At 38.4% G+C, this 26,327-nt stretch overlaps 1 protein-coding gene across 4 annotated transcripts; it reads right to left on the bottom strand.

Moving 5' to 3' along the window:
• Window positions 1-10,144: 10,144 nt before the first annotated feature.
• gata2a (GATA binding protein 2a) lies at window positions 10,145-24,085 on the bottom strand. Of its 4 annotated transcripts, none has more exons than XM_073875880.1 (6): window positions 23,784-24,085; window positions 19,157-19,626; window positions 17,252-17,820; window positions 14,837-14,995; window positions 11,926-12,051; window positions 10,145-11,144 (listed from the first exon to the last, which is right to left on the bottom strand). In XM_073875880.1, exons 2-6 carry the CDS (start codon window positions 19,380-19,382, stop codon window positions 10,845-10,847), a joined length of 1,380 nt encoding a protein of 459 aa, XP_073731981.1. In that variant the 5' UTR covers window positions 19,383-19,626; window positions 23,784-24,085; the 3' UTR covers window positions 10,145-10,844. The 4 variants fall into 4 exon arrangements, with proteins under 4 accessions (XP_073731981.1, XP_055040300.1, XP_073731980.1 ...); XM_055184325.2 differs by lacking the exon at window positions 23,784-24,085 and adding an exon at window positions 19,854-20,071 and having other exon boundaries at window positions 14,837-14,982; window positions 17,251-17,820; XM_073875879.1 differs by lacking the exon at window positions 23,784-24,085 and adding an exon at window positions 19,854-20,071.
• Window positions 24,086-26,327: the final 2,242 nt, after the last annotated feature.

The following is a 26,327-nucleotide window of genomic DNA, read 5'->3' as shown; positions in this document are numbered from 1 at the left end:
AGGAAAATCATGGAGACTTATTGGGCGAGCACTTTATACAACCGGAACACTCTCAGAAAAAAGGTACAAAAGGTAAAAAAAGTAGTCACTGGGGTGGTACCTTTTCAAAGAGTAGACTTTTGTAGCTAAAAGGTGCATATTGGTACCTCAAAGGTACATACAGTATCTGTTCCAAAATGGTACGTATTGAGCCCAGTCTCATAAAATGCGTATAAATAGCATGCAGTGTGAAAACTTGTGCAATATATACACCAAAATCCAATTTTGCGTGAATATGATAAGCCCTTCCTGTTTTACTTAAAGTAGGGGTCTCCAACCTTTTTTCATTGGAGAGCTACTTTCTAAAAAATAAAAGTGGTCGAGAGCTACTTGTGTCACGTAATACCAAAATTTGTGAGATAATAGACAACTGTCTATTAAATCACTGTGATTTAAACTCTTTCCCTGACAACATTTAAAAAAAAGTTCCCAACCAGTGCCAGCATTTTTTAAAAATATTTTTCACAAAATTTTAATACCTTTCAGAAAATGATATTCTTTAAACATAAACATACGATACATCAAATGAAAGAACAGACCCTTTAAAACAACAACAAAAAAACTTTAATGCTGTCTTTATTTATACTTTATCACCTCTTAGATATGGGTACGATTCTTAAAAAAAAAACACACACATTTTGAATAAAAAAAAAATAATTTTATAAAAGATCAGATTCAGAAAGATGATCCAGACATACACAGAGTATTTACTGCTTTTGGATTCATAAAAGAGATGTGCATGTATGTCATTTTTTCATTTCGATTAAGCCATAGGTCTGAAAAACGAGTACTGGATTAACTGAGGGCGGGGCAATAAAAAGGGCGTCATTGTGGAAATTAAAATATATTTTTTAAACACTCAAATAAAACTTCATTTTGAAGAAACTATGACAGAAAAATGAACACACAGGCTACTAGATTATTAATTAAATAAATATTGTTTTTTAACAGAAACCTCTAACAGCAATAGCTGCGTGATGAAGTGAAACTAAAGGGTTAATAAACACGAACTGATGCACTTTCTATATGACGCGCTCAACATAATATGAAGCCTTGATACAACATAAATGTATTATACAACGTGCATCTGCACAAGATGCAAAACTTAAACTAAGTTATGTACTGGAGAGAAAGTTTTACTCCTGTTGTGGATGCGCATCATCAGCAAACACGTCCAGTCTTCATAATATTAAGCAGCCTTAAGTCTTTTGCTATCATTTTAGCGATTAAGGTTAGCTGTGTCATGTCGTTCTCTCACCTGTTCTCAGTCAAGATGTAATGCTCGTATGGCTCTCTGGCATTTCTTGACATTTGATGTTAAAATATGAGATGATGACCTATGAAAATGTGACGACGTAACGTTATTTTCGTTTTACCAAAAGTGTATCCGAAAATCACGGCATCCTTTTTAACCATAGTGCCTCGACTCGATGTGTTTTCGGTTTCAAAGCGTCGTGCGTATCCGCCGGTTGCGGTGGCGGGCTTCACAGCATTGCGCCGATCGGCTGGTTTCCGCGGCGCAGGTGCCCGGACTCATCTGTTTGTTTTTGGATCATACATGTTAAATTACTGATGTCATACGCCGGTCTACAACGCGACGTAAAACACGCACCCAGTTTTTACTACCACAGGTGCTTGTAACACTAACCAGATATCCAAATGCGCCATAACCACAGAAAATAAATAAATAAACCCACGAGCGAGCTACCTGCAATTAAGACACGAGCTACCAGTAGCTCGCGAGCGACGTGTTGGAGACCCCTGACTTAAAGGAACAGTATGTAAGAAATGTATATCAATTAATTATAAAATGGCCCTGATATGTCACACGACATTAAGAAATCATTTTCATTTCAAATACTTATATCACTCACAGTAGTGGTTTGGCCAGGATATTGTCATTTAAAAAGTGGAGTTGCAGCCCTCAACTGATGTTTATGTTGTCATGTAGTGTATTGGCCACCAGTTGTGTAATTGCAGTACTAGTTTTAGCCACAAGTTTTGTGATTGCAATATCAGTTTTGGCCACAATCCTACATACTGTTCCTTTAATATGCCGCATATTTTTGTGTCATTTTATGTATTGTTTTTTTACATTTTTTCTGTGCAATTGTCGTTTGGGATTGGGGTTAGAATGACGTTTTGTTACATAAACATGACATCCTAACCCAAACCCTAATTCTAACCAAAATATATATATAGGATGCTATATATATTGCTTTAGGACGTTATATATAAAATAACATCCTAAAGCAAAACCCAAATTTAATACCAAACCCAAGTGAAAGTGGTTTAAAAAGCAGAAAAAAGTCAGCCAATACATAAAACAACACAAAAAGATGCCGTTTATTAAGTGAACGGGAAGGACTGGTGTATTATAAAGACGCAAAATTAGAATTTGTTGTAAGTATTGCACTCATTTAGACTGCATGCTATTTATACTCATCTCTATGAGACTGGGTTGACATATTAGGGTCTTTTCACCATCCAAGAACTTTTGTACCATTTTTCTGTGATTGTAGTGTCCACCTAGCCACCACTAAAAAGCCTCTAGCACCCACGTAACTAGCAATCTGTCCACATAGCATCACTTTGGCATCGTAAGGTAATCGCTCAAATTAAGCAGCTGCACTGTGCTTGCCCTTTCTCTTTTTCTTCTGCTTTTAACAATTGCATTATAAGCAGAAAACTAAATAACCGTTAATGTTATGACGAGAGGAGTTGCATATTTCCCATGGCTTTGTTTCGACCCTGCGTACAAGAGACCGGCTTCCTATAGGTTGCGAATCAGGAGGCAGATATAGAAAGCGAAATTTCTTTGGGGGCCGAAACAATGGCAGAACGCATGCTGTAGCTGTCGTACCCTCCTACTTACTTTTCTCAGGCTATTGAACATGGTTACCATTACTCCACCCATTGCTTGACATTTCATTACCAAGGGACCACATTTCTATGAACTTGTGTCAGAGCTGAAAGAGGAAGTTTAGCTAATAATACCTAACTTATAATCATGCGTATGTGTGACATGGGATGCCCCAAAAAAGCAGAGTGACCTATGTGAGAGTTACAATGGTTTTTCTTCATCTGCGTTGTCTCTAGGATCTTTACACACTTACCAAATACAAGAGAGAGTTACACAAGCGGTTTCACATCAGTGGCGAGGATTGTAAAATATGACAGTAGTGCCACATATAATTTAGATTTAAAAACAGATGAAACAGATAAACAGTATCGCATTTGATTAAATATATGCCAAAATGGAGGCATGGAAATACAAACAATGTTGCATACAACACCATACACAACTTTTTACTCCAGAAAATACACAGCTTGGGAATGAGCAGGATTCCTCAGTTCTCCATAGGATATGACTCCTTGGAGGAGGAAAGAAATGGCGACAAATAAAAGAGGCCGAGAAAACGAGCAAGAACAAAAGGGGAAAGGGAGGGCCCGGCACGTTTAACCGAAGCATTTTTGGACGAGGTCAAACGTCTGACCCCGTGCATTTCTGGAGACCCGCGGTTGAACTGCTCTCCTCGTTCCTCCGCGCTTTCATCTTCAGCTCCATAACTCGAGTCTGTGTTCGTTCGGCCCCCGCCACCTTTTGATTCCTTTAATTCAATTTAATACATAAACAAATACATGAAGGGAGTGAGGGAGGGCAAGGATGAGAGGATGAAAAGAAGAAGAGACTCGTCCCGATTGTAGCTCATAAAGCTCTCACAGCTCAGAGACAGGAGGCCACCGTGCTGTTTCTAAAGCCGTGGTCATAAGTCTCCGAGCTTTCATTCTGCAGGACTACATAATCGTACCATAAAAGATCCACCGGCATTTTAGCCATAATTTAGCCACCTTTAATTTAGAAGTAAAATATTGGTATTATTGTAAAATACTTTCTGTGGACTTAGATCTTACCCTGCCTCCACGTGTCACGTTTATCTTATGGGTATGTTATCCCATGATGCTTTGCAGCAGTATATTTTCGAAGACAGGTTATGATAAAAATAACATTTTAACATAGCTAACATGCTATTCCAATTATGCAGTATATACTATGCCTACTGTGGATAGTATGCATATTTTCTATATGCATCGAATACCAAGTAATTTTTTAAGCTGATCCAACTTTTCACTTTTTACAGTGTATATCTTACACAATAACTACACCGTAGAAAAAGATTTGTTGGTTCAACTTAAAAAAGTAAGTTACCTGGTTGCCTTAAAAGTTTAAGTTCATTCAACTTTGATGTAAAAATAATTTACTCACTACCATGTCTTCCAAAATGTTAATGTCTTTCTTTGTTCAGTCGAGAAGAAATTATGTTTTTTGAGGACTCTAAATGATCCCAAACGAGGCATAAGGGTCTTATCTAGCGAAACGATTGTCATTTTTGACAAGAAAATAAAAAGTATGCACTTTTAAAGCACAACTTCTCGTCTATCTCCAGTCCTGTGACGCTCCAGCACGACCTCACGCAATTGCGTAATGCCGTGGAAAGGTCACGTGTTACATATATGAAACGCACATTTGCGGACCATTTTAAACAATAAACTGACACAAAGACATTAATTAGTATCATTCGACATACAACAACATTAAAACGGTCCTCTTTCTCCACACTTGTAAACACTGGGGCGTAGTTTCGCATACATCATGCGTGACCTCTTGACGTGATGACGTATTACGTGAGGTCACGCTGGCGCGTCACAGGACCGGAGGAAGACAAGAAGTTGTGGTTTAAAAGTGCATATTTTTATTGTTTTGCCAAAAATGACAATTGTTTCGCTAGGTAAGACCCTTATGCCGCGTTTGGGATCGTTTAGAGTCCTTTGAAACTGCAATTTTAAACTGCATTAAAACTGTTAAGTGTTGGGGTCCATTAAAATTAGAAAAATCCTGGAATGTTTTCCTCAAAAAACATAATTTCTTCTTTACTGAACAAAGAAAGACATCAACATTTTGGAAGACATGGTGGTGAGTAAATTATCTGGATTTTTTTTAAGAAAATGGACTAATCCTTTAAGTTGAAACAACTTTTTTAAAGTGTAGAGTTGCATAATGTGTACTTCTTTACTTAGTATAATACATAGTACACAATTTAGTAATTTCAAACATAGTCACAGCATAAACATTGACACTACATAAGGACAGACGATTAAATTGTATAAAAACACACGTGGGGACATTGAGGATAGGGACACGTGGAGCTACGCGAGCGAGCATGTCACGGTTTCTCAGCACCCACACCGAATAAAGCTTCTCTTTCTCCCTCTCCCGTCTTTCTGACGCGGACCAGTCCCATTATTATTTTGGGGAAGACAGTTAGTCCCCTCAGGAGGGCCCTGTTTGAGTGTGTTAGACGTTTCATGGTCTGGGAGTCCGGCCAAAGAGAAGAACACACACACATATACTCACACAAATACCTACATACACAAACAGAAAAGCCCAGTGGCATCTATATCTGGAAAACACACAGCAGGAATGCAGTTGAACAGTTACAGACTATTGCTACAAACAAGACAAACATTTCATATGTGAGGATTTCAGTGTATAGTATATTGTGCACTTTATTTGTCTCCATGTAAAATATTGTGGACTTTATATGCAGAGTTAATCAGAGGCTTATGAGAGATGATTTGTTCCTGACAAGTTTCTGTCGGGTTTCTGGGTGATCAAATTTGTCTTTTTGTTCTTTTATTGAGTTATTGAAATGAGTAATATAAAAAATAAGACTGAAAAATGAATTGTTGACATGTGCTTAGATTATTGAGATATAAAATGTTTGTTGATGGCAGTTCTCAGGTTTATTTGGTCTTGGAAGAGTTTAATGAGAAATGATGTTCTTATTGAAATTTCTGACTTTTGATTGCAGGCATTGGCAGCTTGGCAAAAACTATCTGTGACCTTGTTGAGGTCTAAAACACTTTCTGTGAGTGATTACTTGGGTCTGTTTTCCAGGAGAGACAATAAAAATAAGAGTTAAGCAAAAGGCTCAATAGCTGCATTTCCATTCAGGATTTGCACAAAAACGTTAGCGTTATTTTCTAAACGTCAACAAAAAAACGATTGCGATATGACAGCGTTTCCATTAACAGATGTTATGCCACTAAAACGTAATTTTGTTTCTTGCGATAACTCATTTTAAAAACCATGGCAATGGATGTGTTTGACTTCTTACAGCGCCACGCAGACCGACATGTTGATGACATTGAAGTCATGCGCTTTTCGGTTGTTGTTGCACCACATGAAGTCGACCACACCTCTTCAGTCTTGTCCTCCAACCAAACATACCGCATCATATTCTTAAACTATCATGTGACTTTTACGCAAAAATGTAGAAAAACTGTTTCCATTTCAGTTTTGAGATATTTTCCTTTTTCAAATTTCCTAAAATCCCACTTCATCTGAACGTTGCGTTTTTGCGATATGTGGGAGTTAATTGTTATAATGTTATATTAGGCACATTTTCAATTTGCGCAATTTGTAGGGTGGAAACGCAGCTAGTGTCACTATCACACATTTTTTTGTTGGGCTGTATTAGCCTGATCTCTTACATATTTTACAAGTTGGTTAAATTGTATGAATTCTTACGAAGTTAATAGCGCAAAACATATAATTATCATAAAAACAAGTGCCTAATCCTACAAAAAATGTGGTCGAACAAATTTAATACGAATTAGCCACCTTGTTAAATACGTACGATAGCATTGGCTGTATGGTTCCATAATGAAACTTTATTACACTGTAAAAAAATACTTTGCTGCCTGTAAATTCTTTGTTGAATCAACTCGAATTTCAACTTACCATTATTTATCTTGACTACAGGTGAGTTGTTATAACTTTTAAAATTAAGTGACTTTTCTCAACTATATTTTATAAGTTGTGACAACTCATCTCTGTTGACATGACTTGTAAATCTGAGTTGATTTAACAAAAATTTTAAGGCAGCAAATTTTTTTTTACAGTGTACAGAACCTTATTGTTGCATCAAAGGTTATTTGTAGTGGAATACGGTTCTATAGACCATAAAAATGTAAAAAAATGGTTCCTTAAAAAATCTTTGACTTAAACCTTTGTTCTTCTGTGATATAACTATGAAGAGCTCTTTGTAGCACTTTTTTAGAATGTAGAAAAATATATACAAATTTAAAGATAACTTTTTGTGATTTTGTTTGAGTAATATATAAATGGGGAATAATTAACTAATGTTGCAAGCCAGATTCAAACCAATAATATGGACTAAACACTAGGCCATGGCTCTCAGATGCTGTTTATACCTGGTATTAAGATGCGTTTTGGCTGATCAGATCAAATCTGATCTCACAAATTTCCGGAAATAGTCACACATTTATATGCTCAGTTTTGCATGACATTGTCACGTATTTCCACAATTTTACCTGCCCCTGCCACGACTTTTCTTTCCCGTATTGGTTACTCAACTGTTTTTCCTATTTTTAAACAATTGTCGCTTTGGTTTGGAGTTAGATTTGCGTTAGGATGTCACTTTTAGTATTGGTTTATACAATTTTTTCATGTGCATTTTTAAACCATTGTCGCCTGATGTTAGAGTTGGATTTGGGTATGGATGTCATTCTATGTAACAGAAAGTTGTTCTAACCCCAAACCGAAGCGACAATTGTAAAAAAAAAAAGGAAAAACAGCTGAGTAACCAATACGTGAAATTGTCACGGAAAAGAAAGTCGTGGCAGGGGCACGTAAAATCGTGGAAATACGTAACAATAGCCTCTTTCACACAGTAATTCTGGTAAATTACCATTAATTTACCAGAATGAATTTACCAGTAAATACAAAAATGTGCTGTTCACACATGCAGTGACATTCCGTCTTTTTACCAATAAGACATCATACACACGATCAGTATCAAAATACCGGTAAATTCGTTGAGAAAGCGAAAGTACCTGTGGCGCGCGTTGAGTTCAGTGTTTTATTTGTAAACAATCCACGTCGTTCATATCCACGGTCCGTATTTTGTTGTTTTTACGTCTGTGGTAAACTCTGACAGTCGCGAAGTTGCTCATAACCAAACAACATTGCATGAGGCGACGTCAAACCGAAAATGCGTTTTAAACAACAGTACTGTTTGCATTTTAGGCTTCACAGAGAGCGCGCTAAGGACGTCGGCAATTCGGCAAGTAGGTGGTAAGCTGATTTAAACAACTTTGGTGAAGAAATGTGGACGTAAACTTCAGGTGTGCTCGACTTTCAACCAGCGTGTGTGTGGAAACGTCCTTAAAACAGTGCGGGGGTAAACGCGTCATCTGTATTGAAACATTATGATTGGTCTGAAGCTGTCAGCGCGATCTGACGTCGTCCACTCTAAATGCCGGTAATCCTATATTTTTCGTTCACACATAGCGCTTACCGGTAAATTACTGGTAATCTTACAACCTGTCTTACTGGTAAATTGGGAGCACTGATTTACCGGAAAGGTTCTGTTCACACATGATCTGTTAACTGCAAATTACCAGTAAATTACCAGTAAAGACTGCATGTGTGAAAGGGACTAATGTCACACAAAACTGAGCAAAATAATGTGTGACTATTTCATGTATTTTGTGAGATCAGGCTGATCAGATCACAAGTGGACGAGAGAGACACATTCACGTTTACACCTGGTCTCTTTTTGGTCCACTTTCGGCTGCTTCTGTCCTGAATACTTTGCGGGGGTGATCTGTGGGCTTATGTTGTCTAAACGCGAGCGGGTTTGACATGTCGGGTTTAAATTGACGCTAACTAATTGTTAGAGTCCGCTGCTTGTGTTGTTAGTAAACATGCTTCACAGTACATGTATATGTAAGAGCTTTCTCTGATATGTCAGCGCATTATGCAAAATAAGCTTGCGCAACTTTTGAAAAAAGTGGAGAGGAACTGTTTAGTTATATGATTGAAAGCCTAAAGATGGCGCTGAACACTGTAAGCTTGCGCTAGAAGTCATTTCCGAAACGAAAACGTTTTATACCTGTATTTAGCTTCGTCCACTTGTTATCTGATCGACCAAAAACATGTGCTTTAATATCAGGTGTAAACAGCCTCTCAGTCGTAAGGAATGTGTTACTGGATTGAATCTTTAACTGATGTCTAATATAAACTCTTAAAAATTAAGGATCAGGTCAATAAAATAGAAAACAAAGGAAGTGTATGTAATTATTTGAAAGGGGGATGGGCATTAGCACTTGTGCAACAGTCAATGTTGACCTGCACTCGGCCTCTTCTCAGCATGGTCCTCGCTGTTGTTGGGTCTCTCTCATTAACTGTTGGCCGAGCTGATGGTTTCCTCAGTCTCTGCGCTGGGTTAAATAGCTTGAAAATGAGACCGGGTTAAGAGCTGTTTCCTGCAAACCTCAGCTGCGAGCACATCTGTGGGAGAAGGTCCCAAACTGCCCCCCACGTGTTTGTTCATGGACTGGACTGATTGCCTTTCCTTCCTCTTGTCCCGCTCTCTCTTATACTCACTCTCTTTTTTTCTCTTTATGTCTGTTGCACCAAACTGTTGCTTACTTTTCCTTTGACTCCATAAAGACAAGCGTGAAGGAGGGATTGAAGCATGTGAGATAAAATGGGGGAAACATTTGAAATACTTTAAATATAAAGTATATTGTACGGTATATTCTGAAGATATTTATGTGGCATTATTTGCATTTACAAGTGCCTGGAGTATGTGTCAAAGTAAAGCAACCTCAGAGGGTTTATGTGGGATGAAAGTTGTAAAATGGAACGGACCGTCATCCATACTGGACTGCATTAGTTTGTGCATCTGATATTGCTTACATTTAAGCAATCAGCAATGTCTAGGTAACATTAAATTTCATTTGACACATAGTGTACGGAGCAGCAGCGTATCTGAGCGCTTGGGTGTGTTTGTGTTTGGTCTCGTCCATGTTTTGGCATCCGTGTGTGTTTCTCATATTAAACTACAGTAACTGCGGGGAAATGCGATGCCCTGGAGTTGAAAACATACATGATCAAACCAGTATGTGGCCACAGAAACGTCTCCATTTAAGTGAGGAGCGACTGTAAATATACATCTTTGCTTTCACGTAACATTAACAAGGAGGTACTCAAATACAGAAACGGGAAACAATGAAGTATTAAAACTTTATTTCGCTTTATTTGTGTAATGGAAAATGATAAAAACGTACAGCTCGGCAACATTGCCTTGGCTAGGATAGGTCAGTGTTTTTTTCATCAATAGCAATCAAATAATATTTATAATATAACAATGTGTTCTGAGGAAGGCAAAATAAAAGATAAAGAGTGAAAATAAATTATCATAATAACAATTATAACAATAACGATAATAACAACCTTTATAAACATTTGTTTGCGTATGTCGTATCCATAAAGTCCATTCAGAGGGAGTCATGCCCAAAAAGGGGGTGTATTCCAGCATGTTAGGGGGGATAAAATTAGTGGTCTCTCTCTCTTGTATGTGTAGAGTCCTTTGCTAGAAAGTTCTGAGGTGGCTTTCCTCAATGAATGATTCTGCAAAGACACATCCTCTCTTTCAGGACAGTACCAAAGTGACTCAGTAAAACCCTCTGCTCTGTGAGCGTTCTCAGCGTCCAGCGAGAGGTGCTTAGAAACGCGCAAACCGTCCTCTGTACAAGTTGACATGGTCGGTGATATGATGACAAAGTCCAACCAAAAAACAAACCCAGCATGGACCCCTTCGTGTCCCGCATCTGTGGAAGATTTGTCGACGGGAGGGGGGTGCGTGGAGATGTTAGGCATGGTGGAGCTAATGCAAGGCCTCTGGTGAGGGGATGCACGTGATGGTGGAACTTCAGTGAGGTTCGGCCCAGGCGGGTGACCGGCTGGAATGGTGAGGGTGGCTGAATGACGGGTGAATAGGAGTCGGCGTGGGCAGCATGTGACCGGAATGGCTGAAAGGTGGCAGGTGGCCCATGTGTTGCATGTGGCTTGCCAGGGCACCGGCACTGCCAAACGGAGAGGTCTTGTCGTGCATGCACTTGGAGAGCTCCTCGAAACCCTCTCCGGATCGCTTACTCCTCTTGGACTTGCTGGACATCTTGCGGTTGCGTGTTTGGATGCCCTCCTTTTTCATGGTCAGTGGCCTATTGACCTACAAGAAAAGGGAGATGGGATAGGTTAATGAAGAGGAACATCAGAAAGGTGTGGTTGAGAAATTAGAGGATGTAGTGAGCAAATAATATACAAAAATGTCATTCTTGCGAAACATGAACCAATTTTAACTTTTTGTAACCTTTCAATCGACTTTTTTTGTGCAACCTATAGTTAGATTTAATCACAATAAATCATATTTTACAGGAAAAAAACTAGTTAATTTAGATGTTGCCACATATGGGACATTTTTTAGATTACCTGACATGCTAATCTACACTTTAGATGCTTTGTTACATGATTATTTATGCTAAATAGACTTTTGTTTTTATATATTTTACAAACTCTTTACAAAAAATTTGACTTAGTATAAAACATTGCCGAGCTCAGCTGTCACGAAATTGCACGAGCTCAGCAGTCTCTCTCTCTTTCTCTTCTTTCTCTCTCTCTTTGTTTCGCTCATTTCATTAAAGTGAAATGTATTTATTCGTCTGCTAAAGAGCTCGCCGCCAAGCTTAACATTAAAAAGCAAGTTTCAGACAACTCGGTATTGATATGACTGACGCCGTATCATGAATGGCAGCGCCTCCTGGGAATAACGCCCTCCTTTGAAACAAAGCTGGATTAATCTAAACAGAAAAACGGTCAACGGGCTCCGCCTGACAGAGAAAGCCGGCTTTGCGTCCCCGACCTCGCTCTTCCCTCTCTTAAATCGATACAAGCTGTCCGCCCACTTGACCACTTCACTGTCACTTTCTGTGTTTGTGGGTTTTAATACTCACGTTGTGGAGTTTGTAGTAGAGCCCGCAGGCGTTGCACACCGGGTCTCCGTTCCCGTTGCGCCGCCACAGAGTGGTCGTGGTCGTCTGGCAGTTCGCGCAGCAGGTGCCGGCTCGTCTCGCGGCAGACTGTGTAAAGACAAGAGAGAATGTTAATGATGGGTACTAGATTTAAAACATCATTCATTACAGTTGCTAGTGGTATTTCATGAGTAGGCCTAAAGACATTTCATAAATTATTTTTTTGTTCATTTTATTTGAAAACGCTGTTATAATACTTGATGTGGGCCGATAAAACGCAAAACTGTGACTGGACATCGGTTCTACTTAATAAATTGTTCTGTTGCTTGGCAACCGTATTGATAGGTAAGTTTTAGAGTAAATTCAAGTAAATTCGGGTTATTATTTTTTGCGTAAGAATAGTTTATCGTTAGTTTATTATAACATTATCCTATATATTGCAGCCGTATGTTGTTAGATTGGGTTGCATTATTCTAGCAACGCTCGTATTTTTATTGTTTTTCTTGTGAATATTATCGTCGTACAGAGTGCATACCATCCTGCATTTCTATTCTCCACAGTGTAATATTAAACATGCGCTTTAGGTTGAAGTAAATGTATAGCCCACGATAAGAATCTGAAGGAGTGATGATTATTATGACTCACTGTTGCTGTGTGTACTCTAGTATTTCAAAACAATCCCAAAATAACGTTAAAAATGCGTCCTGAACATATGAAATCTCTTACAGGTAGTCGCTTCCGTGTTTGGTATAATTAAATATATTCTGCGCATTCAAACAAGGTAAATTTAATTTTCTAATTTGTGCCTTTATTAGAAAAACCCTACCGGTGAATTTCGTTGTTGCTGACCTTTATCCAAAAAAAATGTATGTCATATGCCTACTTCTGCAAATATAAATATATATATATATATATAGATGATAATTTTTTAACGCCCGATGCCAGGAATCAAACGTTTTGTGGGCGGGGCAACTGCAAAGCCGGGTCATCAAACCTCTGTTCGTTTTTGTCCGTTTCAGATCAATTTTTCACACATAACAAGAAACATTTATGGGTTGTAGCTTAGACATGCAATGCCATCCCCCCACAGCCCAACACATACGTAGATCTATTGCATGCTATTTGTGTTCATTAACGATTTAAATATTAATAAGACCCTGAAATAATAGTTCTGAATAAAAAACGCGCAAAATTAAACGAAACGCAGACGACAACAAAAACACGCACATTCCGATACTTCAACTCAGTGCCAGTCGAGCCTGACAAACAAGAGAGCAGAGTATAAATCCATTTATTTTCCAATCCCTGCCCCTGCCCCTTCACACATAGTGCTCTGATAATCGCTTTACAGTATATGTCATACGGGCCTGCCGGGGCCAGAAAAAATTCAGCCGGGTTTGTTGAAGACGGAAACACCCGGGAGCCTGGCTTCCTTATCGGGCCCGGGCAGATATCCGGATAGGAAACAACTGGATGGCCTTTGAACAGCGCTCTGAAAACACTTCAGTCCAAAATGCAAAAGCATGGGCCAGCACACTGACTCCATGGAAAACCCTGTGGCCTTTTTTACCATGAGAACAGAAAGAAAGAAAGAAAGAAAGAAAGAAAGAAAGAGAAAGAAAGACTAAACCTACATAATAAACTAAATGTCAAGACTATATTACTACTAAAACCAATAAAGAATATTATCAGCTTAATTGGTTATTACAATCTAATGGCCTGCATTTTAATTTCACTTTCAAAGTCACTTTGTAATTCTGTAAGGCTCACTGTTGACATGCTGTGTATGTCTCTATTTCAACTGAAAATAAGATTTCCTTTGAGAGGGTCATATTTACACTCTGATGGTCACTTAGCCAAGTGAAAATTAAATTATGACACATGGCTGATAGAAAAAAAGAGAGTCTCATTCAATTAAACGGCTTGTTGTGTCTTCAAACTAATCTCTATGATAATATTATGTCACATTTTAAAAGACTGCAAGAAATGACTCAATAACAGAGTGAAACAGACAGAGATAGAGATATAGGGTTTCACCCAATAAAGGGTGAATTAAGATTATGTCAGAGGAAAAATGTGAAAAATATCCTTCCTGTATTCCTTAAATAGTTGGGTGTTTTCATATAATCTCAATGCTGGATAAATAGTTGCAATTCATTCTCTATAGCCCAGAAACACTGCATTTTATTAAAAAAAGATAACCCGTTTATATTTTTATAAAAAGTAAAGATGAGACAAAGAACTATATTAAAATATAATAAAGTTTGACTTTTCACACATCTTGCTTTTTGATTTCTCAAAAGAAAAAAACAGCTAACAAAACAAACTTGAATTTGATACTTTAGTTTTGGTTTCTATCCGTCATTTCAATGCAAACATAAAACTAAGATGAACAAAGGCAAACAAACAAAAATCTTTTAAACATCTCATCCTATTGAAATGAAATGAGAATATCAAATGATGACAGCGGATATGAAATAAAGCCAGAATCATAACCAAGTGCCACAAAACAAAACCAATGCCATGTGGATCTAAAAACACCCCTAGAAAAAAATCAAACAGCAAGATCTAAAGAGATGAGTTAGGGCAGCGGTGCGGCGACAGGTCAGTAAGCACGCTGTTTCTCTATCAGTGTGGAGTGGTGATAATTACACCGGCGTGGGCATTGGTATCAGTGACAGTATCAGAACTAGAAGCAATAATGATAGCGGTAACAATGGCAATAGTAGCAGTATTGTAACAGGCAGGGTAGGGGATCGCCAGGGGGTGAGGGTCACAAACAATTCCAGGAAGATTATAGGGAAAATATAAGTTTCCTGGAATTGTGCTCGGACTCTGCTATTTAGCTCTCGTTCTCATGTGTGCGAACTGAAGGAATTCTGAAGGTACTCACCAGTCTGCGCTTGGGCTTGATTAGGGGTCTGTTTTGGCCGTTCATCTTGTGGTACAGGCCGCACGCGTTGCACAGGTAGTGGCCGGTTCCGTCTCGCCGCCAAAGCGGGGTGGAGGTGGCTCCGCAGTTCACACACTCACGCCCCTCTGTGCAGAATTCAAGTGGAGGAAGGCAAAGGGAAATTTATATAATTAAGAGGTTCACACTCGTTGTACGATACAGGAACACAGGGGTCATGGCGAGAACCAGTCTGGGCAATAAAACAAACTCCCAAGTTAATTAGCAAATAAGTAGCAATGGCATTCACTTTGACACTCATTGCTTTTTAAAAAAAAGCATTGCATCATCTATATTGGAATTTGTAAAGGTGCCCGTTTTTGTGGATGTAATGTTAGGTTACACACTGCTTGACTATGTGGAATAGTGTTGATCTGATCAACCGTTTCGCTGGTCTACTGTAGAAAGACTTTATTCAAACACATTTGGTTTATTTTGGCAGCTACATCTTTAAGAGCAACTGACACAAGTAAGCTGTATCTGCACCAGGCTTGTCCTGTTCTTAAGTACCCTAACCTCCTGAAAAGGCCCTGGTGCTCATGTGCTCTTTTACATCTCTGTTATTCACATTATAATGTAAGACAGTCGCTGTCCCACCCTGACCAGAAAAAAGAATCCGCCCTGGAGAATGGATGGCCTTTTGAAGTGTATGCGATGTGTTGTAATAGCTACAGTCATTTTTAGTCGCTTCTCTGCAGAGCTAGTTTGGGTTGAGGCATCGTTCGCATTCTCAATGTACTGAAACTTGGTGTTTGGAGTGTTAGCTGAAAATGGCCATGCAGCTACACAAACTGAAGGTGTGGCAATGTTAATAGAGGTTAATCTGAAGTAAATGTGTAGTATTGACTCATTTTACAATCTCAATTAACATTCCTGAAAGTGATCTTTAAAAAGTAATATTTATGTCAATCAAAGTGCTTTCTTCCCAATGCTTGTAGCATTGAGTTTGTAGACTAATACTGGTAACATGCAATAATTACAATTAATATATTTTTTGTTTATCTAAAAAAAAAAATGTTTGATGTTGTAACCTAATGTTGTCAGGTTGATTTAGTCATGGTAAAGTATAAAAGGATATTTGAGTTGAATACAAACAGTTTAGAAGTTGCCATATAAAAAAAATGTCACCTGGCCATTTTTATTTTTTTTTTTACCTAAAATCTACAATAATTTGACATGGCTTTTATCTTACACCATACTGGCATTTTGTAAGACAAACTGGCAATTTATGCCTAACATATTCTTGGCACGGTGCAGAGTAATTTTCCACACAAGAATTGTGCTAAATTAAGATGTTTACGTAGGATATAAATATAAGTAGCCTAATAAGGACGTTACGATTTTCTTCACTGCGTTATTAAATAAGTATTGTAAATTATTTCGTGGAGCATCTTGTTACTTATTCTTATTTTTGTGCAATTATATTTACTCCTAATATGTGTAACATTGATAGTGTAACCACTTTATAATAAATACATTTATTAAAATGAACGTTCTCCTTGCGCAGGGAAACAAGTCAAAGTCGTGCATAAATAAGAGCACAAACAGCAGGGTCCTGTCGCCTATGAAGGCCTGTCCCGTCGGGATTTTGTTAGTATTGGGGTCGTAGGAGGCCTGAGGGGGGTGTATGTCGTGATTTGTTCAGTTGAAGGTATACAGGATATGACTGGAGCCAGCGCGTCGTGACTCTTCAACATTCTGAGCGCAATAAAGGCTCAATATAAAAGACAACATGGGAAGAAGTATCCCACCCTTAACAAAGTAAATCATTCATCTTAAAAGGCATATAAAGCCAGAAAAACATCCATGCAGTCTTTTGAGATAAAGAATTCTGCCTCTATATTATTTTCAAGTAATCAAAACGTTTGAAAACATTTTATGAAATATGCCTGTATTTTAATTAAATATTTTGTATTCATTTTAACACATCTATAGGCTTTAAAATTATATGTCGGTTGCTACCTTGGTCTTTAACTTAATCTGTTACATTGTTCATACAATTATCGGCCATGTAGTTTGTGTGATTAACATCTTGTTTTTGTTTTGTTTATTTTAAGAGAATAACTCTTTGATTGTATATTGATTTTCCAGCTTTGATGTAATGCTTAAACTAAATAATGTCAATTTTTTTAAATGCGGCCCTGAGATATCCATTTAATTTGATATATATTTACATAAAATGCTGTGTTTCATAGCGCAGATAAGACATGAAGACAAAAAATATGATATTTTGGCACCAATATTACGACGGGTTTGTATATATGCATATTTAATATTTTAGATATTAAAAACTGCCAAAGAGGCTGTGACATAAATTCTCATGAGGTTTATTGACCTCAAAAACTTATGAAACTCACCTGAGCACGATCTTGTCTTGCTTTTGCATTTAGGTGTGAAACTTGACGCTGATCCACTGAGGAGAGTACCCGGGTGAAACAGACCGCCGCCGTACTCGTGTGGTGCGGGTAGAGAGTATGTCGGGTAGGTAGGGATGGGATGATGCGTGGACGGTGTCTGGGCGCTCATAGCGAGGCTTCCACGGAGCGGACTACATCCCTCCATTTTCATCCCATCGGAGATGGACACTTGGTACTTAATGGACTCCTTTTCGTCCATTCTTGCGGTGGTGGAGGTCGGGGAAGATGGACCGGGATCCGGAGAGACGTCTTTCGGTGGGGTCGGGGGGAAATTGTAGAGGGGATGCGGACTGGAGTGAGTTGCAGATGTGAGGGAAGAGACGGGAGCAGTGCTGGAGCTGCTGCTGCACGGGTAACCGGCGCTGGGGTGTAGGCCGGGCTTGCTGAAGTGACTAACCGCCCAGGCGTTGTGGTGGGCGGCGGAGAGCGCTGCCTTGCCGCTGTCCAGCCAGGGAATACCGGGACTGTGTATGAGGTGTGGCCGACAGACCTGACTTCCCGTGAGACGAGCTGAAAAATATAAGCCAGAAACAAACATAAAGCTCAGTTCGCAATGAAAACTACGGCCAAGCGGCATTTGCTTCGAAATATTAATTTGTAAAAGCATGAGTCGGTTAAAATCAATAAAAAGTTTATTAATGTTACTGTTGACTCTCACCTGTTGACTCGGTACACGAATAAAACAAGCTCGACATTGAGATCAAATAGAAGTGTCCAAAATATTAATTACGCAGAGACAAAAAACTTAGCGATTCATCCCAGTACAATGTAAGTTCAAAGTAAGCACAGCCAACAAAATAATTGTCCTTCTATCGACCTGACTTTTTCCCGATGTTTTCCCGAAAAAAAAAACGCGCTCACTCGTTAAACAGATGTTGGCTCACAAAAGCGACGCAATTTACATTTACAACGAAGTCCGTTCTTCACAGAAATTAGACACTTGAACTAAGAAGTTCATCAGGAATTTTTTCGTTTTGATTTGGCATCCGGGAAGTGCCTTGATCTCTCTCCCTCTCTCTCTCTCTCTCTCTCTCACTGACACGAACTTCCCTTTCCTCAAGTCATTCACGGGACATTTTCTTTTTCTTCTTATCTTTACATTTCAACACATACGTCGTGGGATGACAGTTCAGAACGCACTAAAGAAATCCGATATCTAACATTTTCAACGCATTTTTGTCATCACTGCCTAGGTTATTGTTGTCGATACAAATAACGTATGCAGCATGCAGGTAGGTACATAAATTAAACTATCGAACACAAATAGAGAGACTGGTCACATACCTAACAAAATCAACATTAAAAAACAAAACAAAAAAATCTATACGCTTGTAAAAAAATAATTTTTGTAGCAGCAAATCGAAACGTAAAATTAACGGGATGTGTTTATCTTTATAGGCCGCACTAACACCACTAAGCCAGTGATATTAAGAAACACTAAAATATGCTATTTGTTTATAAACAGGAAACTGACCTAATGGTGCATGTTCACAGGGCTCCACTTTGTTTACTTTACAAAATATAAAAACACAAGTACATCTAAAATCTTTTTAAACGACAGTGTATATGCTACGAATATACTATGTAACCATGCTTAAAGCATTAATTATTGCAGTAATAAGAGCATTATTCAGTTCATCAGTGCAGTTGATTAATATTCATCAGTAGGCATATACAAAGTAAACTTAAAAATACAATGTCAAGTTAAGTCAAAATGTATCTTATAAATTAATTTAATATATACAATTCTGAATTGTTTTACATGAGTTATTTAAAAAAAGGCATTTTGTCATCAAAAATGTATATCTTTTACACAAGAGCAGGTTGACATAAAACAGCATCATACCGTGCGCTTGTCCATACGAGACCCTGGCCCGAGAGTTGGGGTAGTAGGGATTACCCTGCGAGTCCAAATGGTTCAAGAACACATCCACTTCATCCGGAGGCAGAAGAGGTGCCATGGGCTCCATGTAGTTGTGTGTAAGCCCGTGGTGATGAGAGTCTGGGTGCTGGCCATTGAGTACCGCATGATGATGGGCCATCCACCGAGACTGATCGGCTGCAACCTCCATGTCTAAAGGGCCCGTTATTAAAATGTTTTCGAAAAGTTTAGATGCCTACTTTTCGAATACTAACAGACTCGGGGGCAATACTATGGTCCTGTAAATTTTTTTAAAATATTGGTTGTTACTTTACTGTAAAAACTGCGCTTCTGATGCCCTATATTCACTTTCTGCACATGCCCTTATTTCTGAAAAATAAAGGTCCTCCTTAGCTTTTAAGAATCCTCGAGTTTTCAACAATCCTCAGGATCACCTGTAAGAGAAAAAACAAATCAATGGGTGCGAGAAAGTGGACTTGGCTGATCTAAAGAATGATAGTGAAAGCATTGTAGGCTAAATTCGTAAAAATAAACAATCCTCCCACTTAATCGCCTCAAAAGTCCTTTACTCCGAAATACGGCTACAAAAACGTGTAAAATTAGAAGATACGTTACAAGTTGAAATGTACGTAAATTAAAAGATATATCGCAAAGTACTTACGGCGCAAAGCGGCATTTCAACACTCCGATCCTGTGTTTATTTATGTCGTGTTAGTCCTTTACAAAGAATGTTAATCCTCAAGACGTTTGTTGACATTAGTAATTTGCGCTGCTTTAAATTGTCTGCGGTTCAATTGTTTAAACTCTCCCTTAAAACCTCTGCGGCTGTCTGAAGCGAAGAGATGTCTCATTAATGAATTGTGCCTATGTTCTGTCGGAACTGGCGCCAGTAGATTCCATATCTTACGAACATGGGCGGAGTCACGGGCTGCCAGTGATCGCTCTTTTAACCAATAGCAGATCACGCTTACTGCCATTGGCTCGGACCTCACGCTTTCCTATCTGCCACGGAGACCGTCGGCCTACGGCGCGTCACATTAGAGCTGAAAGATTCATCATTCAGCAGAGCGATTTATTGAGATATTTTAGCTTTCTTAAAGCTTCACGTTTGCTCTCCGATAATGTCGTATTCTACTCAAAAGAAAAAGCCTGGAATTAAGAATGCCAGGCTGCAGTTTTATAGTTATAAAACGTTTAACAAACCTAAAAGATTAATGCGATTTGTTTAACCGTTTTTATCACTAAAAATTAATAAATAATGCCAACCCACAATTACTTTATTTTTTCCTATTCAGGCTTTGTTGCAAATGATAATTGGCTTTTAAAGAGATGTGATCGGCATACATACAAGAACGACCTGTTGCGTGACCATTAACATTTACTTAAAACAACAAAACATTTAACAGTAAAGTGTTACATGCAATATATGCTTAATGCAAACATACACAGCTCCTAACACCTCGGGCATTAAATGGGGAGGAGTATTTTATGGTCTCTAAATTGGAGGCTATTGTTCTTGCGCGTCTAATTGTTTCAAATTAGTTGTCACCACATTCTTCTTGTGAAAACACTGTCTTTGTATTCTGTTTCAAGCGATCAAACGTCGCTTTACATATTAATAGCGGGCTCGTCTCTCGGTGGTGCCGACAGGTCGCATGGGCAGGTCCAAATAGAGCCAATTGGTGGCCATTAGGGCAGCTTCGTTGATTCTTGCGTATTATTATCTCATGGCAAAACAAGCAGCGGGCTTGCCCACCGCAGGCAGAAAGACAGAACGTCGCCAATTAGCTTGATAAGCGTTTAGATAAACTATGGATTCAGGTTAGTCAACTGAAGACCTCATTTGCACAGGTTTTGGTTTTACATTTATTTTGTCTGAGCGAGCGTGAATAACAAATGTAATGCAATAAAAAACATTAAATGTATTGTTCTTAAATTATTACAGATATTTGTTTCGGATGGTTCACTAATGAGACATTAGTTTGAATTAGTTTAAGACATTAGTTTGAATATATCTACCTTTTTTTGCGTATGTAAGAGCTACCCAGTAACAGTAGCTACTCACCTTTGGTAGCTCTGCAGCCTCTACTGCTTGTTACAACGATTTGTGTATATTAATTATTAATTTAACCAGTTAGTCTGGTTGGATCAATCAAAGAGAGCACTGTTTTTGAGCCACATGATACCTGACCACTAGGCACTGTGACAGACTGGTTCTTTGAGTCACATTATTATTAGGCCTATTTATATTAATATTAGTAGTTTTGTACAATATAGCTTCAAAATAATGGTTGTACCTGTAGGATAACGTTTTTATTTCAAACAGGAGGGGTTTAGTCACAGTGCACTCCTGTGAAGCAATAATGATTGACATGCAATAATTGGAGCGCGAGCTCGGAGCCCCTACCGGCCGCCACTCTGACGCCGTGACTTGACGTCACAGAATCTCGGTAAAGGAAGAGAAAAAAATCCGGAGGCGATTTTGCAAGTCTATGTACTAGGGTGTAACGCACTGGGACTAAAGGGCTTCATGTTAGGCCAACACTTTGTATGTTTTTGTTGTCACCGTATAGGCCTACTGTGGATAGCTGCCCTTGGTGTTTGGGTTTGTCTAACAAAATCAGATGCTTTATCCCATTTTAACACACTAGCCAGGATACCTAAACCGTCCTAAAAGACTGGACACCCTTGAAGCCAACAAACTCGAATAATATGGCGATTGATTTTGCTGTGTAATTATGCATTTAGACTCACATCAATTAACAAGAAAACTTTTCAGAGATAAGTGAAAGCTATACAATCTCTGAAAATTATCTCTCTTAATGGAAAACGATGTTATGATAAACTAAGGCTACTAAATAATAAAGAGTCATATAAGACATTATATATCGTTTATTGTGCATTTATCTGGCTGGTTGCTCAGGTCAAGCTCAACCAGTATTGAGGCTAATAACGGTTCTTGGTTAAGCTCACCTGCAGGGGAGAATATTCTGCAGAGATAAACTAAATAGGCTATGTGGTCGGTATTCCAGTTGGTGTCAATGTTTAAACAAAAGAGTCACCGTCTGAGGACTCTAACCCATGTGGACACGATGGTCTGGTCTCTTCTTTTAAACGGGTGTCACGTTTGTGATGTCACTTTACTTGAATTAATTGCATCAAAAAATAATGGAGAGCGATTGCTGAGGTCGGTGGAAACAAGCGCCGCGTAAACGGAGGTAATCATTCCCTTAATGAACAGGTGCCGTGAAATGGGTTAGTCCGTTCGTTCCCTCACTGCGCATTTATCATTCTCCGTAGGGTTAAAAGAGGGCAGGAGGGGGCAGAGAGCAGCACAGAAGGGTTTGTGAAGATAAGCAGGCGCTGGGATATAGAGGGAATGACACAGACCAGCTGAAGCGGCATTGTCCTTTACTCACGGGTAATTAGATTGTGACAGGGCACTCGGGGGCAGATACAGGCAGCCTACCGTCCTCTGCTGAAGCATGAATAACACGAGCAGATCAGCTCATCTTCTTTTATTTCAACCAACACTCCGCATTATTTAGTATACTGTAAAACGATGTTTGTTGGTTTATTTATTTGCATGCGTTTTATGTATCATATGAGACCTATTTTAAACCGTTGGTTTAATCGGAAAATGATTTCGTGACAGTCATAAATCTGAAAGGTGATGACAGGGCGTCCGCCCTCCTTTTGTGGCTGACAGCTCTCGGAGTCAATGATTTAAATAAACAGTACAGGTGGGCTGTTGCAGGACTCCCTGGGGCATTGCAGAGAAAGCTAATTCCTCAGCTCACCTCACACCTCATTCTCCTTCACATATATAATCATTAAAGAGTGAAAATGTCGTGATAATTTAAAAACCTGGAAATGTTAGCGGAAAATCCCTTATTTACGATTTTAATAACGTATTTGTTATTCCGCTCGTTGGATTTGCCGAATAGTAGAAAGACTTGAATTTTCACATTAATTTTAATATTGTTCTATAGGCTGCAATGTTTTATTCATATTTCAAAAAAATATATATATATTTATTATTATATTTATATATTTGAAATACAGCCTAATTATAAATTATTTAGAAACAAGCTACGCATTTTCATATATATTAATATCGTTTTAAAAATTAAATATACGTGAATAGTGTTGTTGTGGAAATGTTCATATATCTTGTTGGAATTTAGTATTTACCAATTTTTATTTATTTTTTGCCCATGTATAATCGCAACCGTAGTCATATTTACTTTAACTGATTTACTGACACAACAGCACCAATACAACAACAACAGCATAATAATAATAATAATAATAATAATAATATGACATTATTATAATCAATGTATTATTATATGGAATTGATGTTTTATGGGTAATTTATTTTTAACCGTTTGGAATAGAAATGTAAAGAAACAAAATCGAATTAAAAAATTGACTAAAAATTAACCTCTTAAAAATATCATAATCCTCCTACTTTAGGCTAAAATATCCTTATTGTAAATTCGTTCATAAAACGCGTGAATAATCTAACCACATTACTCGACTTTACGCTAGCTGTGTCGAATGATAGTCTACACAAAACGCATCTTACCAGCGTTTATGATTCCCCTTTTCCTCTTGACATTTCGCACCAGAGAGAAATGTGTCCTGGGGCCAAGTCCGTGTGTCGTCTTTGAGAGAACAGCAGAGGTGATTCGTTGTGCTTTGTGAAGCGCTGAGGCTCAGGGCAGTCCTCCCAAAATCCGCTGGAGCTGGCAATGCCAACCTTTCCAGACAATCAGCGTCCCTTCACCAGAATGCTTTCGCTGAGTGTCTGTTTTCAGTGACTTGCAGTGTGCTGATACTTCGTGTACTCTATCTTGTCTCTCTCTCTCTCTCTCTCTCTCTCTCTTTCTGGAAACAGGGAAACTTGAGGCACAAACTAGGACTGCTGCAACGTAGTCGTGCGTCAGCCAATCTGGTCTTCCGGGTCGTGCTTTGATGACTAAAAGCTGTGCTGAATCTGCTATGTGGTGTTCTCACTTATATAATTACAAAACAAGACCCAATCCTCAAAGGGGTTAAAAAGAAATCCACTAAACATTTGACTTTCCCAAAATGCAATGAAGATGCATTGAAATGATTTGCACCTATTTAAGATTATTGGCATACTCCACTCTTGAAATTATTTATTTATTTTGTTTTGAGATTGACAAGATATATTTTAGGAATAATTATAAAATTTAAACCTTAAATAAATCGAATATTTAGTTTTTGGCATATTTCTGCACTTCGATGCAGACGTTTTTAAGTGTTTTGAATATGTAAATCTTCACTTTTAATATGAGACGCCTTTAGGTTTACCATCTTAATGAATTCTATTCCTGCCTGGTCTTGTCTATAATATGTTGCGACGTCGCAGTCGACCCCGTCTCCCCCCGACCCACCCAGTTTTAACTCTCTCACACATAACACCAACTTTTAAAACATGCAAAGCCTTGGTAAATCTCTGGCACGAGACCGTGGGCTCGCGTGCGGCGGCTCAGCCAGGGCAGGTGCAGCTTCAGGCTCTCGCGCCCGGCTTCCCCCAAGAGTGCACGCGCACAAAGAAAGTGCGAGAGAAGTGAACTCTGACAGAATTAATTGCATTATATAGAATGATCAAAATAACAATGTCTAATGCCCAGCTATTGTTTTGTTTTCACTCAAGAGACCACGAGCAGTAAAATAGCGGGCCTATAGTTTGGCCAAGGATTAGGAAATTTGATAAAAATCTTTATTCTACAAATCCTTGGTTTTCCCATTGTCCAGATAAGATAAGTATTTGGCTATCAGTGACAGAGTCTCTGGCAAATGCTTAAAACTTTCATTTAATAATTGTTTTAGTATGTCTATCATTTGGTCTTTAAGTGCATCAGTTATCGGTGCTATCAATGTGTGACAATGCCAAGACATGCTTGTGCTCGCATGTCTTTTCATAGCCTACTTAATCATATCTTACTACAGTTATTTCGACAAGAAACTGCTGAGTACGAAATAAGTAAATCTGGCCTTGAGAACTTCAGAGCGACGCATCGTTTTGACTCCATGTAACTTTTGTTTTGAGGCAAACAACTTGGACCTATGTGAGCTATAATAATTATAAAATAATTTTTTGCTCTTCATTAAACACCAGAACTTTCAATCTATGTTCATTTAAACAGTTTAGCAATTTAATTATTGGGGGAAAACATCTGACGTAAGTCGTGGAAAAATGCAATTTCTATTTTTTCACTTTTATTATTATTATTAGTAGTAGTAGTCGTAGTAATAGTAGTAATATTGTGATTATTAAATAATAATAATAATATAAAGATAAACAAATATTTTAAAATAAAGAATTATATGGAAATTTTATTAAAGTTCTTATGCATCTATTATTATGTTAAAGCGTAAAGAGCAGTAGGTGCTGGGTTTACAGGAGCTTTGCAATCTGACCAGCAGAAGATGCTCACTCATGATGCGCGTGAGATAAGAGCTTATCAGCCTCCAGCTTGCATCTCCAGCGCATTAAAAACCCCACTTTAAACTAATAAAGGCGACTGCTAAGCTCGCCTCCTCCTTTCCAGCAGTGCACACTGTGGCAGACACGGTGACATTTCCATTTCACGTTGTCCATCAAAGACGCAGCAGAGCCGCGCGGAGCTGTCTCAAAGTCTGACTTCTCACTGCAATGTCAAAGTAAAATGTGTTCTTCAATCTCATTGTGTCACAAAAACTGTTTCAGTTAAAGACAATTATAAAGACAAATAAGACATCATAAGACACAAATAAGACAAAGACGCACTGTCTTGTGAAAATTGGAAACATCAAATATATTACTATTATTATATTATTATTATTATTATTATGTGTTTTCATTCTGTTTTCTTTTTTAAAATAGATTTTCCATGTCTCTTATATGATACTCACCATTTTTATTAGTTTTTTGCGCAGGTCTCTGAAGTTATTATTTATATATGCATGCATCAGATGCCAGGCCTTCTCTTTCCGATTATTACCGGGGGTAATATTTCATCGGCGTGAGGCAATCTTTGTTCTTTGTGAAGATAATAAATGGCCTAATCGTTATCAGCTTACCGCTGGAGGTGTCAGGACCGAGCGAGGCTGGAAACAG

Source organism: Misgurnus anguillicaudatus, chromosome 14, assembly GCF_027580225.2.
Source record: "Misgurnus anguillicaudatus chromosome 14, ASM2758022v2, whole genome shotgun sequence".
In the NCBI taxonomy this organism is placed as follows: Eukaryota; Metazoa; Chordata; class Actinopteri; order Cypriniformes; family Cobitidae; genus Misgurnus; species Misgurnus anguillicaudatus.
This window is presented reverse-complemented; position numbering and strand designations above follow the sequence as displayed.

Excerpts from the sequence above, each read along its gene's own strand:
- gata2a (XM_073875880.1), bottom strand. The coding sequence starts at position 19,382 with ATGGAGGTTGCAGCCGATCAGTCTCGGTGGATGGCCCATCATCATGCG. Across the intron at positions 17,821-19,156 it reads CTCGTATGGACAAGCGCACG|CTCGTCTCACGGGAAGTCAG; the intron begins GTATGATGCTGT and ends TATATTTTTCAG. Across the intron at positions 14,996-17,251 it reads GCAAGACAAGATCGTGCTCA|GAATTCTGCACAGAGGGGCG; the intron begins GGTGAGTTTCAT and ends CTTCCTCCACTT.